Here is a 13,350-nt window from a genome sequence, read left to right on the forward strand (position 1 = left end):
TATTTGAATATATCAGCAATACTGGGCATACTTAACAATCACCTGTCTTTTTCCATACTGGTAATGACACTTTATTATAACTTCATAACCGCACAGACGGCAAAGTACTACTATTCATCGCTATTCATAACCTATGACAAAACAACAACAAATTGCCATGTACAATACTCTTTGGCTTTACGATCAACGTATATAGCATGTATCAGTGGATGTAAGCAATGTTCAGCTTCTGTTACTATCGTAGGATCGACATTCACGAGATATTTTTGACATCGAAAACTCAGTCGGCAACAAGCACATAAACCGAACGTAAAACAGCGTACTGAATAGTTCCTCTGTTCGAATTTGAAAATCTCCGGTTGCATGCAATTCTGGCCGATTAGCCAACTACCTTGCATACATCCTAGCGTTCATTAATTATGTGGGCGAAAGCTGGGATGGTATATTTTTTTATTGCTAGTGGGGTGGGACTAAGTCCCTTGTATTGCAGCCACTTTTGGCCTACTGTACCAGCCCCAAATGATAGGTGAGGGTGACTGTGAAGCAATTGGTGCTGTGAAGATTGGCAGGGGAAACCGAAGTACTCGGAGAAAACTTGTCCCAGCACCACTTTGTCCACCACAAATCCCACTTGACCAGAAGCCTTCTCTCACCCCCCTTAATGAGGGTCGTCATGTCCTGCTTCATTCGATGATACAAAGCTAGGCCATGGAGGGGCACACGTGAAGGGCAAACGGTACTGGTACGGTAGCCCAAGAGAGGCTGCAGAGGCTGGTGCGGCCGGAGGGTCGGAGCCGGTCGGAGCAGTTATCCGACTTGGGCCATAGAGGGTCCCGGTCTGCCTCCCAAGTTGACTCTATTAACCTTAAAACGACTTTGAACGTGGATGGAGGTACGTAACACTTTTCCAACAATTCCATGTGTAATAATACTCACCTGTTCGTATGTACACCAGTTTCACGCGCTAGAATTATTGGTTCCTAAGTCATTTTACAACATTCTGAATGAGACATAAGAGTTGAAGGAGACTGGAAAATAATATGGAGGATACGTGGTTAAGAACATCGAAGGAACAGACTGTGAGGTGACAATGGCCTGGAGGGAACGAGGAAAACAAACATGCTATCGGAACAGCTGGTAGCCAGGCATAGACTTTCTGAGTTATTCTAAAACTCTTCACTTTGTTAATAGAGAAAGGAGTCGAACTACCACCCTTTTACACAGTCAATGTTTTTCTCTAATTATTTCATCACAGAATAGATTAAACTTCGTTTTTCTGCATATTTCAAGTGGCTGCATTGATTAAACTCTACACACCTTGACCATAAACATAATGTGCTAACGATTAAATCGTACACCATCGAGCCTTCAGGCCTGGAGAGCAAACCAAACAGCAGCAGCAGAAAAAAGTGCTGGTCTCTTGTAAGGCTTGCATTTTAGCCCCGAAGATGGAAGCGAAACATCGGTCGACTCTCAGTAGGCTACACAGCGTTATATCTCAGAAGATGGAACTTTCCATACATACATCTTCNCATGCGGTTTCCCCCCCCCCCATGGCACTACAACTCCAGTGGGCCTAGGCCTACCTCCATTCACTTCTCCATTCACTTCGGTTTACTAGATCTTACACATTCGATATGAACCCTTGGGCGGGTGATCAGCTCGTCGCAAGGCCTCTACCTATACACAAACACAGAAAAACGCACACACACAAACTAAACAACCATGCCCTGAGTGGGATTCGAACCCACGATCCCGGTTTCCAAGCGAGCGAAGACAGTACATGCCTTAGACCGCTCGGCTACCGTGACCGGCTGCGCATGCGTTTGTGAATCTAAATTTGGAGCCGCCTTCCTATTTTAGCTGTGTACTTCGTCGATTTTTACATGACATGATAATGAAATGAGCAGCATCAACGACCTCAAAGTTTAGGTTATCCGACCCGTTCATCATCCGGGTTCGATACTGGTCGATACACGAGATGTTCCGACCGTAATTAGTCTGTGATTGAAAGGTCGTTATGAAATTATCTTTTATGATCAGAACTACAAAGAGTTAATCTTATTTCATTCGTTATAAGGAGATGTAAGTAAATCCACGCTCAAAACATGACGGAGTATGGCCTGAACCATCTCTCAACCATTTTTACTTATCTCAAACATGACCCCCATTATCAAAGAGTTCAGAATTATACTCGTACGCTACACAGTGCTGGTCGTCATTGGTTTGCAAACTGTCGCAAGACTGTTCGGTATGTTTTCTAAACCTGTCGATAATGTGCACAAATTATGCAGAAAATTTGACTTTATTCAGTGCAGACCTACTAAGAAGTAAATGTATCCCTGTAACAGGCCGTGGAGGTCCATAGGATTGTAAGATGTTGAGGTTCCCACATTTTCTAGACAATCGGCTCACAGACGTCGGTGAGGTTGTCGGTCTTATGCGCCGGCCCCCCCACCCCCAGGAAAATTCCTGGTACTCATTTGTGTCAAAGGCTGATTCGACCCCACAAACATAGTGCGGCGGGAAGGGTTAGGTCAATTGAAAAATCCAATTACCTCATCGGGAATCGAACCCGCGACCTTCCGGCTTGTAGCATAGTGTTTCAAATAACTACGCTACCTCGTGCCATTGTAGTAAATACATACGGAATTAAATTGAACTTAATTGTTCTAGGGATAAAGTTTGCATTTGATTACGTGTTTGTCGTACTAACTCCTCTTCTATTGAAACATTCAGTTTTCACGAACTTACAAAGGTGGCAGCTCTGTCTGAGAAAATGGGTCGTATTCAGATTAAAGGTGTAACTTAATCTACTACTTTTGTGGAGCACAGTGGAAGGAGACAAAAGGAAGAGAGGGATAAAGAATAAAGAAAAATAGGCTGAAGGATGAAAATAAGAAAGGAATTATTCCTTTCGAGTTCCGCGAGCATTTCCACTGTTAGTATGTACGCTTCTAGCCTTACTATTTCTCTGTTAACATATTATCACGTAGAATTACTGGCTTTTGAGACTTTTTCAATCGTCCGGAATTCTAGGTAATAGAGGACACTCTAGGTAATAGGGGACATGCCGTTGAGGATACTCGATCTGTTTCCGTCTTCAGGTGATAAAGGAAGACCCAGTAATTCTGTGTGTCATCCACTATCGTCATAGCCCTTTAGAATCTACGTACTTATATTATCACGTGTTAGAGACTAGACACGGGGTTTGTATTGGTAATTGGATTTATTGAACACTCATGACTCGATACTGCAGGTAATAGTAAAACTACAGCTGATCTACACACTTAAGAAATCACTATACCACGCGCTGACTCTATCTGTTATAGTCTTCAACGGTCGTTGCTCGGTTACGGTTCCCAAAAATGGAGATTCTTCTATTCTCGTGCTTACGTGGTTGTCGGCTGCCTACCATCTCACAACTCACAACTCACACCTATTTCATTGTCGGTCCGTCGGTAGGTTGAACTGCTGCTGGTCCTCGCCAGCCCAGTAATTCTTGGTTTCGAATCCAGTCGGGATTCATGACCAATATTTATGCTCTCGCCTAGACAGGTACGTGTTTAGAAGTGGGACCTCCTCTTCAGCGAGAGGAGAGGTTTGACTATTACTGTTCACTCCCCTTCTAATGGGGGTGATTCGAGCGGCGCTCACTCACTAACTCACCCTCTCCTTCACACACACACACACACACACACACACACTCGCTCCACTCCAATCAACTGACCCTCTCCGCCGGACTCGCAAACTAATAGCTAATTCGTTCAAAGTCAAAGTCACATTGCGACTGACGGTCAGTCAGTCAGTAAGTCTTGTTGTCGAGACCCATCTGGGGCTCATGACCAGATATTTATTATTGTGTGACAGTTACAGTCTTGTTTCTGTGGGGTGCCCTCTCTGACGAGAGGACAGGTCTGCCTTTTGTATCTGCTGCTGGCCCTTGCCAGCACAGTCTTTCTCGGGTCCGAGTCCCTTGGTACTTGCGACCATATTTTACTGTCTCAGTTTTGAGACTTCCTATTGCGTCGCCTCCTACCACTCGCAGGGTCATGGTGGAGGTATTCGTCTCCGCCTCCACACGGGTTAGACAAACTCTGAGACAGTAAAATGTGGCCGCAAGTACAAAGGGACTCGGACCCCAGAAAGACTGCTCTGCCTTTCTCTGGGATAAATCCAGGAGTTGCATAAAGGCGACCAGTTCATTTGATATTCAGGTTGAGTACAACTGCTTTGCATTGTATTGTGTTTGGGCACAAGGAAACCTTGAACTCTCAGACTGCACACAATCCATGTGTGTCCCAAACCGCAATGTAAATTTGTAAACCAATAAGAAGGTTAATTAAATACATGAAGAGAGTAATTTCACGTGTTACAAATATTTTCCGGTCAAGAACAATCAGCGTCGAACTCAGGTAGTTTGCGGCCCTGGCAAATAGAGTAATTCATTAGTCCCTCCAGAAAAGCAGACAAAAATTTAGAATCAAGTAAACCTGTAGCCATGTTTTCGGTCTGCAGAGTGATTCTAAATTACTGTCGGGGTTTCCGCAGGGATATACTACTAGGAATTACCCTGTATATTTGGAGCTCAGGTTCCCGTTGCAGGAATTGAGGTTCTCACAGTGGTACTTATGGAAAGTTCTATATTCTGAAATATAACGCTCTACAATCTGTTGAAAGTTAACTGACATTTCGGAGGAACATGTCGCCTCCATCTTCACCGTCGAAGAATAATACAAGGCATGTTCTTCCGAAACGTCGGTTGATGTAAACGGCCTACACAGCGTTATATTCGAGTAGACAACTATTTATTCTACTAATTTTTGCTGCTGACCTGCCCCTAGGCTGGAAAGGCATTTGAATATTAATGGGCCATGGAAGGACTGGGGACTGAAATAGAGGAAGAACTGTAGATACATCTGCTTTATTACAAAGCAACCCGAGAGCCTGGAGCAGTTAATCCTTCTTTGGAAATGACACGCGTAGGGGTACAATCAAATAAAATCTGATTTAGTTTCGTGAGTTCTGTGTGACATATTTTTTTCATTTCTAAACGCGTAGGCTGCACGCGAATTCATGGACTGGCTCCTGGTACTGGCGTCATATTAATAAAGAGCTCTTCGGAATCGAGTTTTACAGAGATCTGGCACCGGCCCTGTTATTCACTCTATAGTCCTCTGGCTCTGTGTCGCTATCGGCTGCATATTCACTCGACAGCTGGTACAGACTCGCTCAGTAACTTTGGTTACTCAGCTTTCTAGAATTCTAGAAGTCCCTGTTTTGTTTCGCGGCATCGCCATCTTTGTAGCGAAAGAGGGAGCTAGAGTATTATGTCCTTGCCGTATGGCTCATCTCTTCTGGTGAATTATTGTTCTCTTCAACAGCTTTGTTTTTAAGTCAACTTGGTCCATTTGTTTCTACTCCATTCCTTTCACATTAGGAAGCACGTGCTGGGGTTCCACCCGCTCATAAGCAGCGCTGTTCGTGTTCATAACATGGCGTCACAGAGTATGAATGTATTGTCACGAATTAGGGGTGTGAATATAGACGGGATACGGATAGGTGAATGCATGTATAGATCACTTATGCATGCCACTAGGAACTACAAGCAATTACAGTGCAATCGCTATCTCCACAATTCACAAATCACCACAGCACCCGCCTACTTGATATTGATCTTATAAGATCAAAATATGCTGTAGAGAAAACATCTGTAATACATGATAACGTAGCACGCCACCAGTCTACAAACATGACAAGAAGTCGAGCCTTCAACAGATTACTCTTTCATTCCTAGAGAAGAATTTATTTTTGTTGCTGAAATTAATGTGCCAAATGCAGAAATATTAGCGAATATTACACAATTTATATTCTTGTTTCGAAAATCTAAGGACGAAAAGGAACTACATCGTCCTGCTCAGTTCATTTCTTCCAGAAAGCAGAAGTTGAGGCAAGATAATTAAATAAATAAATAGCCATTAAGTGAACATTAACTTTAGCACTGCTATAAAGTAGAAATGCTGAGCAAAGTAATTTATTAAAACATTAGGATAGTTTGTATTAGTTCTCTGTATAAATACAGATTAAAAAGGTGTCCATTTGTACGTGTACTTGTATGTTTAATCCTTAAACTACTCGCGTATTTATATGAATACATGCATTACAGATTTATACAGAGAATTGCCATCGGCGGTTTTGGTTTTGGTCTTTACTTACGCCTATTTACCAGAATTTAATTGCATATTTCATAAAATATTTGTATTACATAATAAACATATCTTACTACAGAGGTTTAATTTCTTTTTAACACATTCCATACTTACTTAAATAGGGTCTAATGTATTTTTATTGATTGGCGTTATAAAGAATGTAATTTTACATTAAACAATGAAGCAGCAATAACGTCAAATATATATTGTAGTACAGGAAGTGTTTGGGGAATAGAGTACTTTCCACTTATGTCCAGACGAATATATGACCTGCAGTAGTTTAAAGTTCGCAGTTTCATAATTCTTTAGAAAAATATACAGCCTTCCATAGCTTAAAGTGCGTAGCTCCCACTCTTGTTCAGACGAATATACAGCCTTCCATAGCTTCAAGTGCGTAGCTCCCACTCTTGTTCAGATGAATATACAGCCTTCCATAGCTTAAAGTGCGTAGCTCCCACTCTTGTTCAGACGAATATACAGCTTGCCTGGCTCTCATTCCAAATGTAAGCCATTTCCATGTTTCTACAATCCTCCCGTACTTTTTAGCCCTAGTTTGAAATGCGTAACTTGAAAATTCCGAAGATTTAAAAATACAGACTCTTTACTTTTTGACGTTCTGTAAGCTAGGAATGTGGCAGATTGTCTAGCATGGATCGGGGATCGACTTTATATCCATAATTTACAATTCTGTAGCAGGAACATACCACTGGATTCACCAGAGATTTATGTCAGCACTGATTCATTACGCTGAAGATATTTTGGATATTTCTGAAGTTCGTCGAACAGCGCGATATTTTGTGAGCATGTCCTAGAAACGTTAGATGGTACAATAAAATGGCTAACATACAAATTGAGAAGTCAAAGGTTCCAAGTTGAATCCAGACCATCCAGACTTCGGCCACCAATAACCAAAATAGAAAGAAAGCTGAAATGTAGTGATGAAGAATCGCCTGAAAGTAGGAGCAGAATTGCTTTCGAAACGTCACCACTATTCAGCACACCTCGACCAGTGTAACCTAATGGCTTAGCAAGATTAAAACTGTGCAGTCCTGTTGCTCTACAGAAGCATGAGAATAAAGAAAGAACCATTATGTTCCTTATTCTGAAGTTCACAGATGATTAGCGCTGTTTCGTCACCTCCCTTCTTATCCTGCTTTACCCGGACTGGTTTCAGTTCAGCAATTGTGAAGTCTTCTTATTCACAGACGGCAATTCGTAGTGGATTGAACCTTTTATTTTCTCGGAATTTTGTCCAGATATTGTAACCACTCTTGCATTTGTACATTTGTTTTGCCTCTCACGGGAAGTACGCGATCATCCTCGCCGATATTATCTTCCTGAATTAAATCAATGGGGTACAAGTGATACTATTATTTTAGATAACTTATTTAATGAGAATATGTCCTGCATTCAGTGCTCTTTTAAAATTAAATTTAAGTTTCGCACTCAATTTTCATGATATCTAAGAATGGTTGAGGCACTGCGCTATAAGCCGGAAGGTCGCGAGTTCGATTCCCGATGAGACCATTGGATTTTTCAATTGACATAATACTTCCAGCCGCATTATGGCTCTGAGGTCGACTCAGCCTCTGACACAGAGGAGTACCAGGAATATTGCTGAGGCAAAGGGCGGCCGGCGAGTAAGTCTGAAAACATCACAGCCGTCTGTGAGCTGATGGTCTACAAAATGTGGGACCCTCAACGTCTCACACCCCCATGGACCTTCACGGCCTGTTACAGGGATAGCTTTACCTTTACACCTCTTACCTCACCTAAGAATACGACCAAGGCGGTGATGCATTCTGCAGCAAAGAATATTTTCCTTCAGGACAAGATACTAGAACAAGTTTCACATTGTACTTGAGACTGTACTTGTCATACAACAATTATGCTGAAGTAAACAACTGAAATATAATATTCAATCAATTGTTAATAATATTTTAATATCACAGAATAATTTCCTCTTTAATTTTGGCGTTCAAGTGCAGTGGAAAACGCTGTTATTTTCATGAAAATGGATTCTAAACTTATGTATGCAAGACACAAAGAAGAGGATGGAGGGTTTCATTTTGATCTCAGGAGAGTGTGGAATTTGAGAAGAATAATAAGTTCTCCACAAACGCACTTACGGCGCGGCATGACTTATTCTTCTGTGTGACGTACATAACATCGATTGTGATTTGAAATTACGTGTGGCTTGAACAACCACCGAGCCTTCTCACAATTATTTTTTCTATTGCTTACAAGGCAGAAATGCTGTTTTAACTAGTCAGCTCTATTTTCGTGTGCGACAAGCCTCTCTGAACTGGGAATAGTTCTGTATGTCATAATTCCTTATTCCACTTTTCGTATGGAAACTTGTCAACATCTTATCGTCAGTGGGCACTCTAGGAAGACAGGAAGAGTAATAAATTTCTCTGAATGTTTAGAGTAATAAAAAGTGGAATATATTGAAGCATCTTATATTTGGTCATTAAAACTCTGTAGAGTGGATGGCAGATAAAAGAGGAAGACACAGAAGGTCAAGAAGGGTAACTTCTTCTTCATGTGACGGTTCTTGAAGGGTCATCTGGGCTCAAGTCATCGGCTTTCACTTTGGGACATAAGAAATCAAGGTCCATCAATAAAAAAAGCTGACTTCCCAACAGTTTCCATAAAAGTAAAAAGTAAAGCTATCCCTGTACCAGGCCATGAAGGCCCATAGGGTTGTGAGGCGTTGAGGGTCCCACATTATCTAGACAATCGGCTCAAAGATGGCGGTAGAGTTGTCAGCCCTACTCGCCGGCCGCTCTTTACTCCCAAGAAAAATTATTTAATTAATTCCTGGTACTCATTTCTGTTAGAGGCTAAGTAACAGGGCCTAATGCGGCTGGAAGGATTAGATCAACTGAAAAAAATCCAGTGACCTCATCGGGACTTGAACCCGCGACCTTCCGGCTTGTAGCATAGTGCCTCAACCAACTACGCTACCGCGTGCCCTCCCCAACAGTTTCCATACTTCTCTTTATACCTAGACACAAAAGTTCTGAAAGAAAATAATCCAATGAAAACCGTCATATTTAATTGAAATGAAAAAATAACGCAGTATACCACACTATCATACCACCAACTATTACAATCGAGTGTTGTATTAAAAGGTCGTGAGGTTTGAGAATTTCCAAAATTTAGAGCGTAGTTTGTGGATTGTAACAATTTTAGAACGTATTTCTCAACTGAAACCCTAAATAACTGCTTTAAGCAGAGGCCTCCTTCAGCAGACGTTGGTTGCACAACTGCTCGACTCTTTTATGGAATTTGAAGGTTTATTATTCTCTTCGCAAGGACCCGAAAATGCACTCCTTCTTCACCTTTCAGTCTACTTTTTCAAATCCTTTTTAATATTATTCACCCAGCCACTTCAAACTAACTAACTCCATGGAGCTGAGTCCTTCATGAGAAGCTAACAAGCACTCAGTTACTCAAGAATTTCCCAAAATTTTATGGAACTCGAAGATTCATTACCGTGTTCACAAGAGTCTCCCAACGGTTCCCATCCTGAGCCAGACAAATCTTGTCCATACCAACCAATTCTCTCCCTTTAAGAGCCATTTAAACAATATCTTTCCAGCTACGTCTAGGTCTTCCTAATGGTCTCTTTCCGTCTGGTTTTCCCACCAAAATCCTATACGAATTTCTCTTCTCATATGTTCTATGCGCTCTGCCAATCCCACCCCCTTGACTTTACCATTCCAATTATATTTCTCAAAGAGTACAAGTTATGAAGCTTCTCATTATGCAGTTTTCTCCCACGGCGTACCACTTCATCTCTCTTCGGGCCAAATGTACCGCTCGTCAGCCTGTTCTGAAGCAGCCTACGTCCCGTCAACATCCACGTGTCCCAAGTGGTCTCTCAGAAACTATGGACGTCTGGTTGAGGGATTGGAGAACGATACATACAAGTGTTTTACTCTGTTTTATCGTAATACCAAGTTTTATAAATTTGATGCCGTTTGCATTAATATGTACCGAGATAGAAATTTCTCTGAAAGGTTTAAGAGCAGATTCTCTCAACTTCCTTTTCTCTACACCCCCCCCCCATTCTTAAGTGTCTCGAACGGGAGAAAATATCGGTCTAGTGGGAAGCATGGGTCCATTCCATGAATACGCGGACAGTTTAGCGAGCGTTCGCACGTTGTTCGGAGAGAGAAGAAAGCTTTCAATGTTGCTATGGAAACGTGTCCTGGTAGCTGTTGGAGTTTTCGATGATGACGCGGCAATATAGGAATGCTAGAATGTGTGAATGTATAGCAATAACATGAAGGGATTATACAACAAGAACTCCGTGGCCTGCAGTCCGCAAGCGAACTATACCGACCGAGCGACCGCCACTTGTGGGCGAAGTATATTGCCTAATTAATCAATTATAGGTTAATCACAAACTTACTTATTATTACTATTGTTATTACTGTTAGTTAGATAGTTATTGGAGAGGGTGGGTTTCCCCATGCACTTAGACCAGTACTGGTCCATTGTGCTTCCCTCTATGATATTCTACTAGTCTCTATACCCTACCGATAATGGTGCTTATCATCAGTCCCGCCGAGCAAGCGAGTTCGGCCTCCACTAGCTTGGCGGTGTCTATAATGCTTCCCCCATCTATCAGAGGACTTAGAGACTATTGTTGGGCGAAAAACGACTCTCTTATTATGTGTCGTTCTAGGTACTTGTGCTAGCTTTGTAATTGGCCTCTGTGCTGTTAAGTTTGTACGAAAATAAACACGAAGTAAGTTGAATTATTATTATTTAACCGGGAGAGCGGGACGCCTCTACCTAGACGCCATTACTATGCTAAACACCTCCACATGTCCCCTTAGCCTAAGCAGTGCGTTGAAGCTGTTGACACTCTTAACATGCTTGACCTAGTCTTTGCTAATTTCACTGATCTAAAGTATGTTCTTGTCGACTCTGGATTGGTCGCGCCTGATATATATCACCCTCCTTTGAATACTGATGTGCTTCTACCTCATGTCAATAATAATTTAAATTGTGAATTCAGTTATCAAAATTTTGCAGCAGGCAACTACACTTTGCTTTACAGCATTCTATCAACTTATGATTGGTCAAGCGTGTATGAAACCTCTTCTGTTGACGTAGCAGTCGCCAGCCTCCGTGTTGCTGTCAGAAGTGCCATGAGCAGGCAATTCCTTGTGGGTATCGCTGCAAGTCTAATTCGCTCAATGGTTCTCCTATGCCTTAAGGCATTACATCGCTAAGCAAAATTATTTGCAGAACCGCTTTAAAAAGAATCCTTCCGATTGCTTTTACGGCAGGTTCGCCTATTACCGAAAACTAGTTAAAAATACCATCAAGTCCGACAGGAACTTAAAAATTTGGAAATAAGTTAAAAGTAAGTAGTGAGAACAGTCGTTCTGTCACGACATTTTAAAGGTTCTTGATTTGATGCAGTGCAAGTGAATGTGTCCTCCTGCATAACTAATTAATCACTATGCCATGAAGGCGTTTATAAAAGTGCATGCATAGATCCAAGATTTCTTGACCTTCTTTAATATCATAATCTTGAAAAAATATAAGGTAAAATTTCAAATTTAATATACAGTAAGGTGTAGAAAATTCTATTTGATAACTTCCTAAATGTGTTTGAATTTTTCATTGCATTCTGTAGGAATATAGCCCTTATCTTCAAAATGATGCGATAGTTTCACATCAGCCTATAACGAATTGCTGCTGCGCGCTAGATCCGTTTCACAAACTTGACTTTCGATGACTTAAAATACAAAGATTTTAAAAGCAATACATTTAGATAGTATTTTATTTAACAATCCACACAATTCCCCGACTCTTTCACATGTCGTCAATAGCAATGATACTTCATTATCATATTCAAATTTAGCCACCAATGAAACGTGTTTTAAATGACATTCATATGCAAATAATATTTATCAAAATACGATTTCCGTAAGTACTTATGAACTTATTCTTTATTCATCACATATTCTTAGAGATATCTGAAAAAAAAACATCGCGTAATTGGAGAAATCTCAATTAGGAAAAGCAGCGATTTATGGAAAGTGTGAGTTAGGGGAACCACAGGCGCTGTTAGCGAGTGTCAGTGCCTACCCAGTTCATCCGTTCCTCTACTAAACGCAAAAAGGACGATGACTTAATGACGCTAGGCATAAAATATAAAAGCGTTTCAAAGCGACTGTTCGCAACGGTAGTCTAAAAGCGAAGAGTTTGTTTCGGATGTTACATCCCTGTCCTCTGTCTCCTGGTGGCAATATCTGAACCTAAGAAGTAATGAATAGCAGTAGGTTGCAGAAAATGCATAATGATTAGCTTCATAATTTGATGCCTTAATAAAATTAAAGAAGAATGTCTGAACAGGACGAGTAGCAAGCACGAGGATTGTGACAAATGCAAACAAATTTTTATCCATTAACCACAAGGGAAAGAGAATACTCATTCATCATTCATCAGTAATCTGTCATACGACAGGTCCACAGCCTCTTCCAAAACAGTTACTCCACTTGATGCGATCTCAAGCTTTCTCCTTCAAATGAAAATATCCTCTTCTGTCCCCAAGGTCATTTAGCATCTTCTTACGTCTTCTTCCTCGTCTTCTGGTCATTTCTATCCGCCCCTTTATCTTTCCTTCAATAACTTCTTTTAGAAGGCAGTTACCGCGTAAGATATCATTCATTCATCTGTAATCTGTCAAGACGATAGGTCCACAGTCTCTTCCAGAACAGTTCCTCCACTTAATGCGATCTAGAGCGACCAGAAGATGCTGGATGACCTTGGGGACATAAAAGAGAATATATATGTGAGAAAAATATTCATATTTATTTTAAAGGAATTGGATTAATTTGGCTCACAATAATGACCAATAGCAAAGTTTTGTGAAAATGGAAAGGAACTTTTGAGTTTTTCAAAAGGTTGGCAATTTTTTTATTAGATGAGCAACTGTTCGATTCTCAGGGACTGTGCGTGACGCAGGCACATCAGTACAACACGTCTTCGTTCCCTCAAAACCATCACACATACACACTTTATTTATTGCATCACAATATATTTGTCAACAGTAAGACACATAGGCACGGGTCTGTCTTAGCTAAACATGATAGGTATTTAATGCAATGAC

The 13,350-nt window shown here is 41.1% G+C and overlaps 1 protein-coding gene across 1 annotated transcript in view; it reads right to left on the reverse strand.

The window, feature by feature from the left end:
• LOC111870604 (protein FAN) overlaps positions 1–178 on the reverse strand; it is a gene marked incomplete in the record, with an annotated part of 42,113 nt that extends 41,935 nt beyond the window's left edge. Inside the window, 1 exon segment of the mRNA XM_033753923.1 lies at positions 43–178. Within this exon segment, the coding sequence (XP_033609814.1) occupies positions 43–56 (14 nt within the window).
• Positions 179–13,350: the final 13,172 nt, after the last annotated feature.

This window comes from Cryptotermes secundus, unplaced genomic scaffold (assembly GCF_002891405.2).
Source record: "Cryptotermes secundus unplaced genomic scaffold, Csec_1.0 scaffold363, whole genome shotgun sequence".
Taxonomy (NCBI): Eukaryota; Metazoa; Arthropoda; class Insecta; order Blattodea; family Kalotermitidae; genus Cryptotermes; species Cryptotermes secundus.